The following is a 17,740-nucleotide window of genomic DNA, read 5'->3' on the forward strand; positions in this document are numbered from 1 at the left end:
GTTTTGACAATGAGCTATGCAATGTTACTTCACTCGCACATTGCGTGACTATGTCTCCTTTGAGAATGCGTAATCACATTTGTGTTTGGGGACATGAGCAGCAATTATGTCTCCTATTAAAGTTCTTCCACCTTGGAATTTGAATACGCACTTCTGAATAATGTATGTGTTCTGAGAATTAATTAGCCCATTTAATTGCAGCTGTCACACATTTCACAAGTGCCTGCAGTTGTTTTGGAGAAGTTATCACATGATCGCTCTCTCTCCTTCTCTGTGTGGTGTGTCTTGTCTCAGAGCTGCTTTTCCTTTCTTTGCGCTTTGGTTTGAGCAGTTTGTCCTTTAACCCTTTGTTCTGTTTGTCGCTCTCTTTCTCAGGAGTACCAAGGTGCCAGCGTGTTGGGTCAGTTTGTCACCAGATTCATGCTAAGGGAGACATCTAGTCAGCTGCTTTCTTTACAGAGGTCCCTGCAGTGTGCCATGGAGGCTGTGGAAGAGCAGAGCAGCCCTGCCCCGTTAGTACACTATGTGATACAGTATTTTGTGTTTTCTGTTATTTGTTACATTTTATTCAACACTGTTTACATACTATTAAAGTCTTAGTCGTAATTTAAGTAGAGAACTTATGAGCAACAGCATTTCTGATGACTGGTGCTGTAATGCTAAACTCAGGTATAAGGATTACCTTGTGGTTTTTTTTCATAGATGCTGTTCTAATGAAAATTTAGAATTTTTAACTCAACTTTACTTTACAACTTTAAAATTCTGCTGCAACACTGCACAGAAAGGGAGTACAGTCATGCTTTTCTATGCTGCATATATTTTAAATGTAATTTCACTGTTGTAAATCTTTAATTCCAGTTAATTAAGGCTTCTGCTTCTACTTTTATATGTAGATTGGAACATGGTCGGTGGTTTAGGTATGACAGAGTTGTCAGAATTAGTCCTCTTTTGTTGCCCACTGGATGGACTTGCAAAGTATGTAGAAACACAGTGCATACTTTCGAGAGTGACACTGTATTTTGTACCAAGTATTTTATTGCAGAGTGGATCACACTATGAGAATTGTTGTCTGAACTGTTAATTACATGTGAGCCAGAAGCCTGAAGCATCATTAGTTATAAAAGCGCATTACTTTTTTCCTCTCACTTACCACAACACATAGAAGCTGCTTGAGCCGAGGGGACGTGCTGATGCTTCTCTTTGATTTTTCAGATTTTAGAATTTGTTGCGCTTGCATCATTCTTATGATGTTCCTCGGCTGTTTTTTAAGAATGATTTTTACACTAAAGGAAAGGAGAACATTTAAAGGTTTTTTTGTTTGTGTTTTGTTTTTCTTAATGCAGTGGTTAAATAAGTTCAGCCCAACTGAGATGTGCAGCAGACAGTCCAAACTAAAATGAATAAAACGCATCTAAGAACTCATTCCAGTCTACACAGTGTGGTAATGATGGATCTAACAGAGGAAATGCTGCATATATGTTCATACTGCTTAGTGAGGTGTGGTATAAGCCAGCGTGTTTGTTAGCTGAAGGAGAAAAATGACTCATGCTGGAGGGATGATTTCTCTGCTAGACTTTGCATTCTGTCGTACCATGATGCTCTGTGTAATTTAATATAATAATCCTATATTTTTATATACAGTGCACCATAATAACTCAGAATGTTTTTCTCTCTTTAATCATTCAACAATGTTTTACTAATATCTCACTTTATAATCTCTCTTTAAAAAATATTCAACCACAGCATTTCAAGACTACTACTGCTAATGCAAACTGCTTCAAGAAATACACACATACTATTTTTTAATTGTGTCAACAGAAAACTTCCATAATTCATTATTAGCACAACCAGGTATGAAAAAAACAGTTAGCATTGGTCTAAGCAATACTTTTAAGCAAGAAATTCACTTAATCAATGCTGTATCATGAAGCTTTCTTTCAAGACATGCCTTTGAGCAGAAAGCTTTGAATTTACTGTATTCTCACAGGCTTTCAAACAGATGCCTCACTAATAGGTAGACTGTTTGAAATTCAGAATTTCTGTCAAAGACCTTAATGCTTTCATTAAATGTAAATGAAGGTCATGGAATAAAAACACAAATAAACTGCTGTCACCAATTAAGAATTTGGCAAACACGATCCATCTAGGCATTTAATGAGTAGAAGTCTGTGTCAGCACAGGTCAAGATTATGACTAATGCTTTGGCAACACTAACTGTTCTCATTTAAAATAATAAGGATACTTTTCTACATTTTTCATGGCTAAATAATTTGGTAGCACTAATCGCAGCCTGGGTTGTCTCTTTTCTTACCTCTGGGTGCCACGCTGGCATTATTGAAGATAATAGAGTGATTATAGCCAGGGTGAATTATTGAGAGTTGACTGGGGGAGGCAGAGCAAGGGAACAAGGCTAAAGGATGATATTGGTAGCAGTGACATATATAGACAGTAATTCACTAAGAGAGAGAAAGCAAAGCAGAAAAAAGAAGTAAATGGATAGCAGAATGATACAGAGAGCCTAAGATGAATTGGAGAAAGGAAAGAAGGCCTGTACAAATGAACATAACACGGAGCTTTTTGGTCAGACACTTTTAATATTGCTCAAGCAGATATAGATTTGGACAGACACAGTGAGTGTGTGTGTGTGAGTGACAGAATTAGAGACATATTGAGTTAAACAACAAACAGCTTATTTCTCTCTCCTTTGCTTCACTGCAGTAGATTTATGGTGGTTGCAGTGGCCTTTGGGCTCCAGGCTGTTCTCAGCATGATAACCTCCTAGCAATGCACTCCCTCTGCGCTGTCAGCATGATCCTGCACACACACACACGTAGACACATACACACGTATTAACGTGCACACATAACAACAAAACAAAAGGAGGGAGACACTGGCTCACACTACCAAGTACAAACAAACGCGCAGAAGCATTTAGACACACAGAGAGCCACACACACATACATAACTAAATCAAAGTCTTCACACACACACACACACACACACACACACACACACACACACACACACACACACACACACACCACACACACACAGACACACTATCTCGATTGTCACACCCTCATGACTACAGAGTGCTTAACATCCTGCCCTTGACACTCTGCATTTAGCACAGCAAACACTTTTCCATCTATAACAGAGATATAGATAGTATGTGTGTGTGTGTGTGTGTGTGTGTGTGTGTGTGTGTGTGTGTGTGTGTGTGTGTGTGTGTGTGTGTGTGCATATGTGTGATTGAGGAAAGGAGTAAGTGTAAGTGTCTGTCCCCCTTAAATCTTTACCCTGTGGGATAATAAGCTGTTTTCACCTCTATTCTGGATGTCTCTTTGTGTGTCTTTGTGCCATTGATTATGCTGTGTCTCTTGCATCATACATTAACCTATCTCAGTTTCTGATTGGAATCAATTATTAATGTATCATTCTCCACATATTTTTCTTCCTCTCTTTGCATTCTCTGGCCCCTCAATCTCCTCTATTCCTTCCAATGTTTCGTTCTATATATGCTTCATATTTTCCCATGTGACTTCCCCTGTTTGCTATATTTTAAGAGGTTTTTTCCACATTGCTCTGACAGTTGCTGTCTTTCTCTCTGATGTTTGTCTCGCTGGATTTCCACTGCTGTCATGGCAGGAGAGAAGTAAAGGCGCCAGAGCTGACAGCAATACAGAGAAATGGCAGGCGCTGTGGTCGCAGGGTCCATAATAACCTGTGCCTCTCTCCATCAGATCCCTGCACTGGCATCCTGACCATGGGTAAGAGGAACAACAAAGTACAGGGTGGGCCATTTATATGGATACACCGTAATAAAATGGGAATGATTGGTGATATTAAAGTCCTGTTTGTGGCACATTAGTATATGTGAGGGGGCAAACTCCTCAAGATGGGTGGTGACTATGGTGGCCATGTAGAAGTCGGCCATCTTGGATACAACTTTTGTTTTTTCAATAGGAAGAGGGCCATGTGACACATCAAACTTATTGGTAATGTCACAAGAAAAACAATGGTGTGCTTGGTTACAACGTAACTTTATTCTTTCATGAGTTATTTACAAGTTTCTGACCACTTATAAAATGTGTTCAATGTGCTGCCCATTGTGTTGGATTGTCAATGCAACCCTCTTCTCCCACTCTTCACACACTGATAGCAACACCGCAGGAGAAATGCCAGCACAGGCATCCAGTATCCATAGTTTCAGGTGCTGCACATCTCGTATCTTCACACCATAGACAATTGCCTTCAGATGACCCCAAAGATAAAAGTCTAAGGGGGTCAGATCGGGAGACCTTGGGGGCCATTCAACTGGCCCACGACGACCAATCCACTTTCCAGGAAAGTGTTCATCTAGGAATGCTCGGACCTGGCACCCATAATGTGGTGGTGCACCATCTTGCTGGAAAAACTCAGGGAACGTGCCAGCTTCAGTGCATAAAGAGGGAAACACATCATCATGTAGCAATTTCAAATATCCAGTGGCCTTGAGGTTTCCATTGTTGAAGAATGGACCCACTATTGTTGTACCCCATATACCACACCAAACCACTTCTTGGAGGGATCCATCCAATGTAGGTTAGTGTCAGACCAATAGCGGTGGCTTTGTTTGTTAACTTCACCATTCACATAAGTTTGCCTCATCACTGAACAAAATCTTCTGCGTGAACTAAGGGTTCTGTTCCAATTTTTGTTTTGCCCATTCTGCAAATTCTGTACGCCGATCTGGGTCATCCTCATTGAGATGCTGCAGTAGCTGGAGTTTGTAAGGGTGCCATTTGTGAGTAGCTAATATCCGCCGAAGGGATGTTCGACTAATGCCACTCTCCAGTGACATGCGGCGAGTGCTACGCTGTGGGCTCTTGCTGAATGAAGCTAACACAGCCACTGATGTTTCTTCATTAGTGGCAGTTTTCTTGCGTCCACATTTTGGCAAATCCAACACTGAACCAGTTTCACGAAACTTAGCAAGCAGTTTGCTAACTGTAGCATGGGAGATGGGTGGTCTTGTAGGGTGTCTTGCATTGAAATCTGCTGCAATGACCCGGTTACTGTGTTCACCAGATATCAACACGATTTCAATCCGCTCCATGGCCACCATGGTCACCACCCATCTTGAGGAGTTTGCCCCCTCACATATACTAATGTGCCACAAACAGGACTTTAATATCACCAATCATTCCCATGTTATTACTGTGTATCCATATAAATGGCCCACCCTGTAGACTTAAATTGCTAAAAGTGAAATATGGTCTTTTTAAATTGTTTGTTGTCTGTAGCAAAAGAAGGGAACACCAGACGTCAACTTATTGGCTTCCTTTTTTTCTCAGTCATTTGCCACCAGCGCTTAGGTGCAGTATTTGTAACTTAATAATAATGATAACAATTTCTTATAGAACAAAATCAACAAAGTATTAGGTGATCTTTCAGTGTCAGCTGAAAGATCCGAGCAATCTCTTGGACATTTATGTTTCCATAAATGACCAAGAGATGTGGGAATGTAACACAATGTAACCATATTGAAAAAAGGAGACAAAGAGGCAAAATTGGCAACAAAATAAATTATTTTATTAATAATTAAACTAAAAGAGACAGACAAGCTTCTTGCACCATCAAAGGAAAGAAAAAATTACAAAACCCAGATGTTGGTAACTAATTAAAGAAGTAAAAAAAAAGGTTAAATGACCAATAACTCTCCTCTTCACAGAACAGAAGCAAGCAGCAGTAATACACAGCTCACAAGCTGCAAAACAAAAAGGCAGACTGTCACTAGAGCTCTCCTCTCTAGTGCCAGCCTTAAGCACTCTGGCCTAATTGCCAAGTAGAATCAGCTACACTCAAGGATGGCACCTAAGGCTGGACAGCAAGGCCCACCCACTGGGGCAATATTACAGCAGGTCCTGCTGGGGTTATAACAATATTGCTCTCATTTATTCTGGTTATGTCTATCAACACAAGGCCAATTTGGTTTTACTTAAAACTGAAACTTGTCATGTATTTGTGGAATTGCTTAAAAAATCAAAAGAACAAAAACCTATAAACTATGTAGTTCCTCAAACAACATGAAATAGTTTCTTTTCTGTCTCTTGGGATCTAGAGAAAGCTTACAATAGGGTGCCACAGAGAGGAACTGTGGTAGGCTACTGCATAAGGAAGTCAGGAGTGACAGAGACGTTTGTGAGGGTGGTGCCAGGAATGTATGAGAACAGCAGGACGGTGGTAAGATGTGCGGTAAGAGTGACAGTTTAGTTCAAGAAGAGTGTGAGATTAGATCAGGGATCAGCTCTGAACCCTTCTTGTTTGCAGTGGTGATGGACAGGATGACAGATGACTACTGGCAGGAGTTTCCATGTGCTATAATGTTTGTAGATGACATTGTGATCTTTATTGAGATTAGGGAGAAGGTAGAAAAGGACCTGAAGAGATGGAAGTATGAACTGGAAAGTCAGATGAGAGTGTGAATGAGAAGAAAATGTGACAATACAAGGAGTAGAAGTATTGAAGGTGGATGAGTTTAAATACCTGTGGTCAGAATACACAAGAGGGCAGGCTGGGTGGATGGAGATGTGACAGAACGATAGCAGTAAGAGTGGAAGGCAAAGTTAGGTAGTTAGACCTGCCATGATGTATGGTTTGGAAAAGGTGACACTAACAAAAACACAGGTGTCAGAACCGCAGATGGCAGAGCTGAAGATGCTAAGATTTTCAAAATGAATATATCAGAGGGTCAGATCAGGTTGAGTGGTTTGGAAACATGGCAAAGATAGTTTGAACATGTACACAGAGGAACAGTAGACACTTTGGATATGGAGCTGCCCGGGAGAAGGAAAAGATAGAAGACTCGTGGATATAGTCAAGGAGGAGATGCAGAGGGTTGGTGTTACAGAAGTGGATGCGAGGGAGATGAAGACAAATGATCCGCTGTGACGACCACTAATGGGAGCAGCCCCAAAAAGAAGATAATTTGCTACAGATTATTTTCTAATAAACTTGCACAGTAGTTGGAATTTCAGTATTATGAATGATTCAATATAAAGATTTTTCATCACAATACCAAAACACAGAGTGATGTGTTTTAATACTTTTTCGGGGCGGAGGATGGAATATATTGGCAAACGCTGCAAACGGGGTTTAACTGTAACACATTTGTCATCAGGCTGAATTTATGCATATTCACAGGATTTGGAAAAAACAACATCTTGGAAAATATTGTTGTTTTTTTCTTTAATATCTGCTACATGCTGTAAATACATCAAGGTTATCTTGAAATCTGCTAACTCTGCCAGAGTACAGTAATTTAGCAACAGTATAAATGTTATAGTTTTTACAAAAGTTTAACAATAAAGAGGTGCACTTTGTATCGTTTGTACCTGAGGTACATTGTGCTCTGTGTTGTAGAAAAGTATTATCCTCATTACTGCTGTTTGTGTTATGCATAATAAGTGCAGACAGTGAGTATTCCCTCAAGTTTTCACCGACCATGATACTATTAACAAATTCTAGAGGTAAACGCTTTAGGTTTGCCCTCATTTGTTTCTTATTCACTATTATTGATAGACTAAACTTGTGATTCTGAAATGACAGAATGAGATTTAAAATCAGTTTTCAATATTCTGTTTTCAGATACAGTATTTTCAATGTCAGGGGTGTATTATGCCTTCTTTCAAATGTTCTTGCATCCTGAATCCTTCATCCTTTTGAATTTCAATTCAATTTTATATAATTCAATTTTATTTATGAGGTGACAAATTTACAACAACCTTGCCTCAAGGTGCTTTATTTTTGCTTTGACAAGATGTCTTTGTCCTATAGGAATGAAAGGCTTGAACACAGAAAGAATGTTGAATTCTCTATTCTAACCCAATTTTATAGTACAAACAGACCATCCAAATCTGTTTTGATAAATATGTTACTGTATGTAGCTATGCACTTACTCAAAAACCAATCTGATGATTTAGCACTGTGTTTTTCCAGGTGTCAACATGGAAGATGGAGAGAACTGGTGTTCTCAGATCAATAGGCTGCAGCAACTTTTGGATAAACTGGAGTGTCAGGTAGGAGAACTTTCCTTATGTAGGCTATATTTTAGAGTGGACAGCAAAACACTTTTCAAACTTTGAAGTATGTTATTTGCTCCCACAGTGACTAGTTCTAGTTCTTTGCTAAAATCTCAGTAACAAACTTGAGTTTCTACAATTCTGTGCAATGGATCTTTTGAGCATTTTAATGATTTTCTGCCCTCATGGTTTTCTGCCCTTAAACTATAAGTCTGTATAGCCACAGTCATGTCATTTACTTGTTTAATAACTGTTATTTTAAATCCTCAAATTTGCATTTTCCATTTTAATGAGCTGGATGTGATCACATGGTCAATAAGACTGTAAGGTAACTTGGTTTGCAAGAAAACATTTTAGGAATTCTGTTCATAAAAATGTCTGCACAGCTAACAATAGTTTTATCAGGTTTGATTAAAGCACCACCAGCAACACAGTACAGAGGTCCATTTCAGGAAGTCAGAGAGACCCTGACAACCGCCAGTCACACAAGAAGAACATGTATTCCTTGACCAGTTAGCAAAAGCCTCTTAGTAATTGCTTCATTGCTGCAGTTACTTGTAATTACCATGAAAGATGCCAATTTGGCTGCAAGCACTCACCAACTTCTCTCCGAGTGGGAGTGGAACTGTTAAAGTGTGACTCAAACCAGAAATGAAGACAGTTTGCCTTTAAAGAACAGTTGCACCTTTTGAAATGTGGTTGGCTACAACTCTGTGATCTAAGGAGATCCCAGATATAGAACTGGAAAAAGCTTCTCACATGAGAGGCGAAACGTCTTTGTGAAACTTCCAAATCCAATCGCTTTCCTTTCCAAGCTCTTTAGATTACCATGACCTGGATGACTGAGGACCTACACATACCTACAGCTGTGTGCCACAGCTTTTATTTTGAAGGTGAACCTTCTCTGTTTCCGGTCTGCATCACAATTTGCTAGTTTTGCTAATTAGTTAACATGTAAACTACAGATGACCGTGGCAAACTGTAGTCACAAGGAAGTTTTTGGTGCAGCACCTTATATATCACCTAGCAACAGCCACCAACCTCCAGAAACCATTCACCAACTGGTCAATTTTCCCTTGAGGCCAGGGGTTGTATCGAGTCTATTATAAATTTCTCTCAAGCAGTCATAGCTAACATGGTGGACAATATGCAAATAATGGCACACAAGAAAGTGAATATATCATACATAAAAATATACCGGTGCTATTGTTTCCCTAGGTTTAATAAAGACCAAGGAACGAGACTGTAAGGTACACAGTGATCTGTACTGGACAACAAAATTGAAGAGAAAAACAAAGAACTGTGATACACAGAGTCTAAACAGTGAAGTGTAGGAGACAGGCAGCATGCATGTAGATAATACCACCATAATAAGTCTTTTACTGTCCAAATAATCTCTATAGTTATTTATATTCATTACAAAGTATTTTAACTTGGACAGCAGCTTATAATTGTTTTAAAAATTACTGTACAAAACAATAACACTTTGTTAGTTATGACAATATATTGATTCTCTGAAGGTTAAACAAATAAGACTAAAACGCCTTCATACTGTGCTATGCTGGTCTTGGTGTTCACCGACAGAAGAAATGAATGCATAACCTTCCTGTGAATACAAATATGGAGCAATCATCAGCACTGAATCCATTAACTTTGTTGAACCGGTAATGGAATTAACCAAGAAATAAAATAATATATCAGACAATAAAGCCCTTCCCACTCCTTTTTTTCTGAACATGTTTTATACTAAACAACCGGTGATGAATTATGCAGAGAATGTACAAAATAGAAATCCCTAATGCATTCCTTTTTCAAACATAATTTTGCTTCGAGCCACAGAATATTAGCCCTTATAATGAGAAATAAAACGGCTCTTTAGATTTGTGGTTGTCTCTGTAGCATCATCTATAAAATACTCACAGGACTTTAAAGCCAACATGAAAAACATTATCCAGCCAATGACGTGGAGATCCAGCTTTTTAAAATAAAACCACTCAAATAGATCCTCTAGAAAAGAGTAGAATTCTTGAAGCACAATTCATTGAACAGAATCATATGAACAGCAAAACAGTACATCACAGTATACAGAACAGAACACATAGCAAAGCAAGTAAAGAAAACCACAGAGTACAAAGACACAGACAGAATAAGGTGGAGGGAGGCATATATCTGACCCTTCTTTTATAGGTGACCATAACCCCTCCTCCTGTTGCTGGGTAACTTTTCACTTATTTGGTTTTAAGTTTAAACTATTTGTATTTTCCCAATTTTACAAATATCAATTTAATATGTTTGTCAGTGTTTTTCAACAATCCATATATGTCGATCTTACATATATTTGTTCTCTTTTTGATCGTCAGGACTTGTCTTACATAACTTTCTGGGTTTTCTTCCCAGACCTTTATCATCTATCATTTCAATTAGTCCTTTTGACAGTTTTATGGCCAAAGTGAATTCCAAAAACAACACGTCGAGTGCCAGGTTCAAGGCAGCTGTACACGGTATAGGTATATAGTAGGGGTGCAACAATACTCGTATCGATATTGAACCGTTCGATACAGTGCTTTCGGTTCGGTACGCATATGTATCGAACAATACAAAATTTGTAATTTATTTTATCAACTTTCCTTCTGACTATGCTGTCTGTGTTGAGCGCTCAGTGAATCTGCGTTCGACTACTCCGCCTAGGTTGCACTGTCGAGCGCAGATCCACTGAGCGTTCAGCACAGACAGCATTGCCAGAAGGAAGAGCGCAGGGCAAGCTAGCGAGACAGAAGTTAAGCTCTCCTTGCAACATGGCAAATTGAACCTCCCCCACCCTCATTCAGATCTGGCGTTTGGAATTATTTTGGTTTTCATGTGACGTATGACCCTGAAGGTAAGCGCGTCATGGACTAAAGTAAAACAGTATGTTGGATGTGCCACGCAATGTTCAATTACATGGGTGGGAACTAGTGTGTTAGCGCAGTTAGCTCGTTAACGTGTTGGCCGTCTAGCCCGTCTAGCCCCACGCACGGGCGATCAAGGGTAGCTCGTTAACGGAGATTTGCCGTGTTGTGGCGTTAACATCATTTCAACGAGATTAACGCTGACAGCACTAGTGGGAACACAACGAATATGACTGCACATTTACGCCGACATCATCCTAGTGCAAAGACAAGTGGAAGCAGACAAAAACAACAACAAGCATGCTACAAACTTTACCCGAGTCATTTAGACAGCCGTTAGCACATGATTCTCCTTATGGGGACCTGATATGTTTAATATTGTGGCGAGCTCAGACAAGGAGGAGACGGAGGTGTCGTTTGGTCTTGCTTCCCGTGAGCTAGCCAGGGAGCACAGCCGTTTATTGACATCTGCAGAAGAACACTGCCGCTAGCTAACTGCTCAGCGCGGCAACCGCACAGCAACAACAACAACAACACACAGGGCGCCCTCTGACCCCGGAAGGACACACCGTCGCAGCGAGAGGGCGTCACCCGTCACTATGGCAAGCATAAACAAAACATAACTGTACAAACAGAACCCGGAACAGCCCTGACCCGCTACATAGCCCCCACCTAAGGGGTCAGTCGTCCCCGACGACCCCATTACCCCACACAAATGCCCAGGTGCCTTCTTTTGGCGCAGCGCGGCAACCGCACAGCAACAACAACAACACACAAGGCGCCCATGTGGAAATGTACATACAATCAATATCAGACTCCACCAACAAAAAGGCTCTCAAAACAATATATGTATGTGAAATTTTGTGTGTATTCCTATAATTGTTACCTTTTTCTTTTACCCTTGGCTTTTTGTGTTCATGTTCTGTTGTTTTGTATACTTCATCTGTTCGTATGTTGTATACTCATTGTTTGTTAAATAAAGTTTAAAAAAAAACAACACACAGGGCGCCCTCTGACCCCGGAAGGACACACCGTCGCAGCGAGAGGGCGTCACCCGTCACTATGGCAACATAAACAAAACATAACTGTACAAACAGAACCCCGAACAGCCCTGACCCGCTACAATATGCTGCTGAGAATATAGCCCAGAAGAAGTGTATAGTATTGCTTTTATTTTGGAAAGAGCCATTTCTCTGTAATAAACTCTCTTTTCCAAAGATGAGTGATTCCTCAATCAGATATTAATTTTTTTAATTACTTTTGTTTCAGCAACATTAAATTTAAAAACTGTACTTTTGAGTTAAAATATATATTTATAAGTTTAATAAATGACAAATTAAAAAGGCATGAACATTTTTTTTGTATTGAAAAAATATCGAACCGTGACACCAAAGTATCGAACCGAACCGTGAATTTTGTGTATCGTTGCACCCCTAGTATATGGGTATATACAAGTATAAATGATTTCAGATTATACATATCATCAAAGAAATCCACAACTAGACCATTTAATATTGTTTTTTTTATCAGTATGCAACCAGGTGCAAAAAAACAGTCCAAACATGGAGTATATTTTCAATCAGAAATGTTTCATCTCTGAATTGTTGATTATGATGTTTATTGTACATTTTTATATATTCATTGTGTGTGTGATCAAAAAGAAAATGGTTAGACTCGCAAGATAAAATACTGCTTTTCTAAATGGAATTCTACAATCTTTGTCTGTCAAACACAAAGTCACATCGCTCTCATCATGTAACCCATTCTCACTACATCATCCCAAACCCTTTTTCACGCTCTACTGCCTCATCTTATGCTCCATCTCCTTTCTTCTGTCTGTTCTTTTGTTTATTAACTCCTGCTTTTCACAGTTTCTAATGTTCATCCTTTCACTTGGACCATTTTTCTCTCCTCAGTTTTGTCAACTCAGAGAGACTCAGAGAGCAATATCAAAGCAATTCATAACCTGCAGGATGTACTGAGTGCAATATCCATCCCCACACCTCAGTGCTGCCAGCATCACACACTTCTTCTGTCCATCTCCCTCATATTCACTGCTCTCTCAAATGCAGCAGAATGAGTTTGTGCTTCAAAGGTTATGTTTTATGTGTTCGTAAATGTGCACACACAAGAACCGTAACCTTTATCACAGAGAGCTTGTTGTTCTTTTTCATTTATTATATTTTATTATCAATAACATAATACTCTCATAGACTACATTCATCACTAGGATATGGTTCCAAAAATTGAAAGTGATAGATTTTCTATTCTCTACTTGTTACCTTTATTACCCTGTTTTGGACAAGTAGCTGTTGTGAAAGATTGTGACAAATTACATAAAACCAAAGAAAAATCAGATCGTGCACTGTGGAAAAAAAATAAATGTATCCTATTTATCAGTTCTTAGACACCTGTGCAAATAAATGTGTAAATTAGGTTATTTGGTGTGTTTTTGTTCATTTTATAACTTCTGCATTGTTATATAATTAAAAACTATAACAGTATAGGCAAGGCAAGGCAAGGCAAGTTTATTTGTATAGCACAATTCAACAACAAGGTGATTCAAAGTGCTTTACAGAGACATTAGAAACAAGAACAAATAAAAAGCATGATTTAAAATTGAATAAAACAAGCAAATAAACTAACTAACTAATTAACAAACAAACAACAGTATATAAAATCAAAACAGATAAAATCAGAACAGTAGATAAAATCAGTAGTTAAATGTAAGTTTTGAAATTTAAGCTTAAAGTGTGGATTTGGTGCTTTATTCAAATGCAGCTGAGAACAGGTGAGTCTTCAACCTGGATTTAAATAAACTGAGTGTTTCAGCTGATCTGATGCTTTCTGGGAGTTTGTTCCAGATATAAGGAGCATAAAAGCTGAATGCAGCTTCTCCGTGTCTGGTTCTGACTCTGGGAACTGATAAAAGACCGGATCCAGATGACCTGAGGGATCTGGATGGTTCATACTGGGTCAGGAGGTCATTGATGTATTTTGGTCCTAAACCATTCAGAGCTTTATAGGCCAGCATCAGAACTTTAAAGTCTATCCTCTGACGGACAGGCAGCCAGTGTAAGGACCTCAGAGCTGGACTGATGTGGTCCACTTTTTTGGTCTTAGTGAGGACTCGAGCAGCAGAGTTCTGAATGAGCTGTAGTTGTCTGACTGATTTTTTAGGTAGACCTGTAAAGATGCTGTTACAGTAATCAAGCCTACTAAAGATGAATGCATGGACTAGTTTTTCCAGGTCCTGTTGAGACATCAGATCTTTTATCCTTGATATATTCTTGAGGTGATAGTAAGCTGACTTTGTTATTGTCTTAATGTGTTTTTCTAAGTTTAGGTCTGCATCCATCACTACACCCAAATTTCTCGCCTGGTTTGTGGTTTTTAGATGTATAGATTGAAGTTCTCTGGTGACCTGTAATCGTTTTTCTTTGGCGCCAAAGACTATTACCTCAGTTTTGTTTTTGTTTAGCTGGAGAAAATTGTGGCACAACCAGTCATTGATTTCCTCAATGCATTTACCAAGAGCCTGTACAGGGCCTCGGTCTCCTGGTGACATTGTGATATATATTTGTGTGTCATCTGCATAGCTGTGATAGTTTATTTTGTTGTTGTTTATAATCTGTGCCAGTGGGAGCATGTAGATGTTAAACAGAAGGGGTCCCAAGATGGAACCTTGGGGAACTCCACATGTGATACTTGTCTGCTCAGATGTGAAGTTACCTATTGATACAAAGTATTTCCTGTTTTCTACGTATGTTTTGAACCAGTTTAGTACAGTTCCTGAAAGACCTGTCCAGTTCTCCAGTCGTTTGAGTAATATGTTGTGGTCAACTGTATCAAATGCTGCACTGAGATCCAGTAAAACTAGGACTGACATTTTTCCACTGTCTGTATTCAGACATATGTCATTAAACACTTTGGTCAGAGCAGTTTCAGTGCTGTGGTTCTGTCTAAAACCTGACTGGAAGGCATCGTAGCAATTATTCTGTTTTAAGAAGTAACTGAGCTGTTGGGAAACTGCTTTTTCAATGATCTTACTTAAAAACGGGAGATTTGAGATCGGCCTGTAGTTGTTCATTTGTGTCTTGTCAAGATTGTCCTTTTTCAGTATAGGTTTGATTACAGCAGTTTTTAGTGATTCTGGAAACACACCTGATAATAAAGAAAAGTTGACGATCTGTAACAGGTCTGACTCTAAAGTCTTTGAGACCTTTTTGAAAAAACTTGTTGGCAGGACATCTAAACAGCAGGAGGAGGAGTTCAGTTGACCTAAGATGTCCTCCAGGTCTTTGCTGTTAATAGGTTGAAACTGTTTCATGGTGTTTAAACAGTTTTTTGGTGGACACAGTACATATCCTGGATCTGCTGTTGATGTACCAATTGCTTGTCTAATTTTTTGGATTTTTTCAGTGAAGAATTTGGCAAAGTCATTGCAGGCCATGGTCGAATGAAGTTCAGCTGCCACTGACACAGGAGGGTTTGTTAGCCTGTCAACTGTAGAAAATAAGACCCGAGCATTATGGCTGTTTTTAGTGATGATGTCAGAGAAGTAGGACCTCCTTGCATTCCTCAGTTGTAAATTATAATTGTGAAGTTTCTCTTTATAGATGTCATAATGAACCTTATAATTAAAAATGCCAAAGTAACCTTTAGGAATTTATTGTAAATGCAATATGGGAGTTTAGCTTTGTTTCAAGTATCACTCTGATTTTTTTTTTAAGTTAAACTGATCTTTGATACTGAGAGACATTAACTTCTTCTCTTAACTGTTACCTTCTTCTTTCAGAGTCCCAAGTTGGAGCCACTTAAGGAGGACACACTGGCCAGTACATACAAGTCTGTAAGTCAGCACTGAAGCAGAATTTTTGTATTTTTCTTGTGACCTTCTTATAGGCTGGCACAGGACTTCAAGGTGAAGTTTCACGTTTTTGTCACTAAAAAAACACACAAACAATAAAAAAAACAGTTTGCATACTGTTTATGGCCACAAATTCTGAAATATGATATTTTTGTGGCTGAAGCCACTGCAGCTTTACAGGACGACTCTGTCTATACTTACAGTATCTTGATTGACCTTTGCTCATTAAAACAGCTCTAGTTGAATAGCAAATATTTTTTCTCATATGTGCATTACTCAACATAAACACAATACATGGATATACAGAATTGGATCATGTTCTTGTTTTTTTTTTCTCTATCTCATCTCATCAAGTTTATAACACTACAATAATTGCTACCAGTCATTCAAATTAATCGTGTATTTTGTTTTGTGTATTTGATAAAATGTTATACAGGAAAAAATTTTAAAAGGCAAGTTGTGATGCTTTGTTTTCTCAACACTTTCTCATTGAATCAAGAATAAGAGAGAGTCATTTCTAAATTGTCTGATTTGAAAAGGTAACATCTGAACAACATCTGTTGTAAGATGTATAATTGGCAGATTGTCTCCTTTTTGACTTCTTTTAGTGTTGGAGTTTAGATCTTCTGCTTGTAACAAGTTCAAAGAGTCTTAGTCATTAGTCCTAAATCACAAAAGTTTGTCACCCATGTTTTGTAAAACAGATTTTTTTTAGTGTGTTAACTCTTAGAGCTGAATATAATTTTTCACCTGACAATGTAGAGCATTTTTTGCTCTCTGGAACAATGAAAAAATGCAGTAATCGCATTTGGTAGAAAATAATACAGTGAAATTACTTTACAAGGATTCTGTATGCGTCATCCGCTTTTAAATATTACGAGCACTGTAACTTATATAATAGGCAATACCATCCACCTCCATCTGACTCGGGTAGTGACAAAAAAAACTCCATTGACTGGATGCACATTACATTTCAAATCAAGATATGTCTCAGTGTACATTCATACATTTTATTGAGCTGTAGGATGGACTCACTGTAACTTCAAATTGCTGGGAGAGAAAAGTGGAGAGGATGTTGATTCAGTGCACTGGCAGACCAAATGGTAAACATGGCCTGAGTTCAAGCCCAGAATGATTTGCTGCCATTTGCAGGATTGTTCCCAGGTACATCAATCTCTAAGGAACAAAAATGATTTTTTGCCTTTTTTCTCCTTTCTTATTGAAAGTCGATAGACTGCCATGGAAAGCATTTAAGAAACTTGAGATATGTTTTCAGAATAAAAAGCCTTCAGCTATTGTCGTCAGTATATAAAGAAAGTGGCAAAGTACTGAGAAAATCAAAACTGAGGAGTCATGGCAACATAGGTATTGTAGCCCAGCTCTAGTATCAGTATTCTGTAATCACTTTCTGGTATTTTAAATTGTGAAATGTCTATGAATTTCATTAAAACCAGGATTTCGGTAACATTCACAATCACAACCAAATCTACTGAAGTGAGAGTAATGCTAAGTGAAATAACACTTATCTATTTGAATTTATTTGTCATCTGATGTGATGGATGGTGATATCAGTACATATTTGCTCTGAAAGTATCCATCTTGATGCCATCTATCCTCATGCCTGCATTGACTTTTAATTTTTGTAACCAAATGTATCACATACTGCATAACCTAAACCCCATATCCAAATGCTAACCTACCCTTAACCTAATATAAATGTCTCCTCTAACAATCTATTGTGAACCCCAACGCTAAGTCCTAAGCAAAGAGCTGACCACTTTAAACAAATGTCATCATCCTAAACGTGCAAATCTCAAAAAGATCCTCACAAAGACAGACATACAAGGGCACAAACACACAGAGTGAGATCTTTGGTCATTTAATCTCTTTTTTTTATCCCTTTCTCTGTCTGATGTCTT

At 38.6% G+C, this 17,740-nt stretch overlaps 1 protein-coding gene across 1 annotated transcript in view; it reads left to right on the forward strand.

Moving 5' to 3' along the window:
• Positions 1 to 17,740, forward strand: part of necab3 (N-terminal EF-hand calcium binding protein 3) — a 44,784-nt gene that overhangs the window by 20,856 nt on the left and 6,188 nt on the right. The window contains exons 6-9 of the mRNA XM_004547643.4: positions 376 to 512; positions 3,649 to 3,770; positions 7,981 to 8,060; positions 15,750 to 15,803. Coding sequence (XP_004547700.1) covers positions 376 to 512; positions 3,649 to 3,770; positions 7,981 to 8,060; positions 15,750 to 15,803 — 393 coding nt within the window. The remainder of the gene's footprint in view (positions 1 to 375; positions 513 to 3,648; positions 3,771 to 7,980; positions 8,061 to 15,749; positions 15,804 to 17,740) is intronic.

The sequence above is a fragment of the Maylandia zebra genome, linkage group LG5 (assembly GCF_041146795.1).
Source record: "Maylandia zebra isolate NMK-2024a linkage group LG5, Mzebra_GT3a, whole genome shotgun sequence".
In the NCBI taxonomy this organism is placed as follows: Eukaryota; Metazoa; Chordata; class Actinopteri; order Cichliformes; family Cichlidae; genus Maylandia; species Maylandia zebra.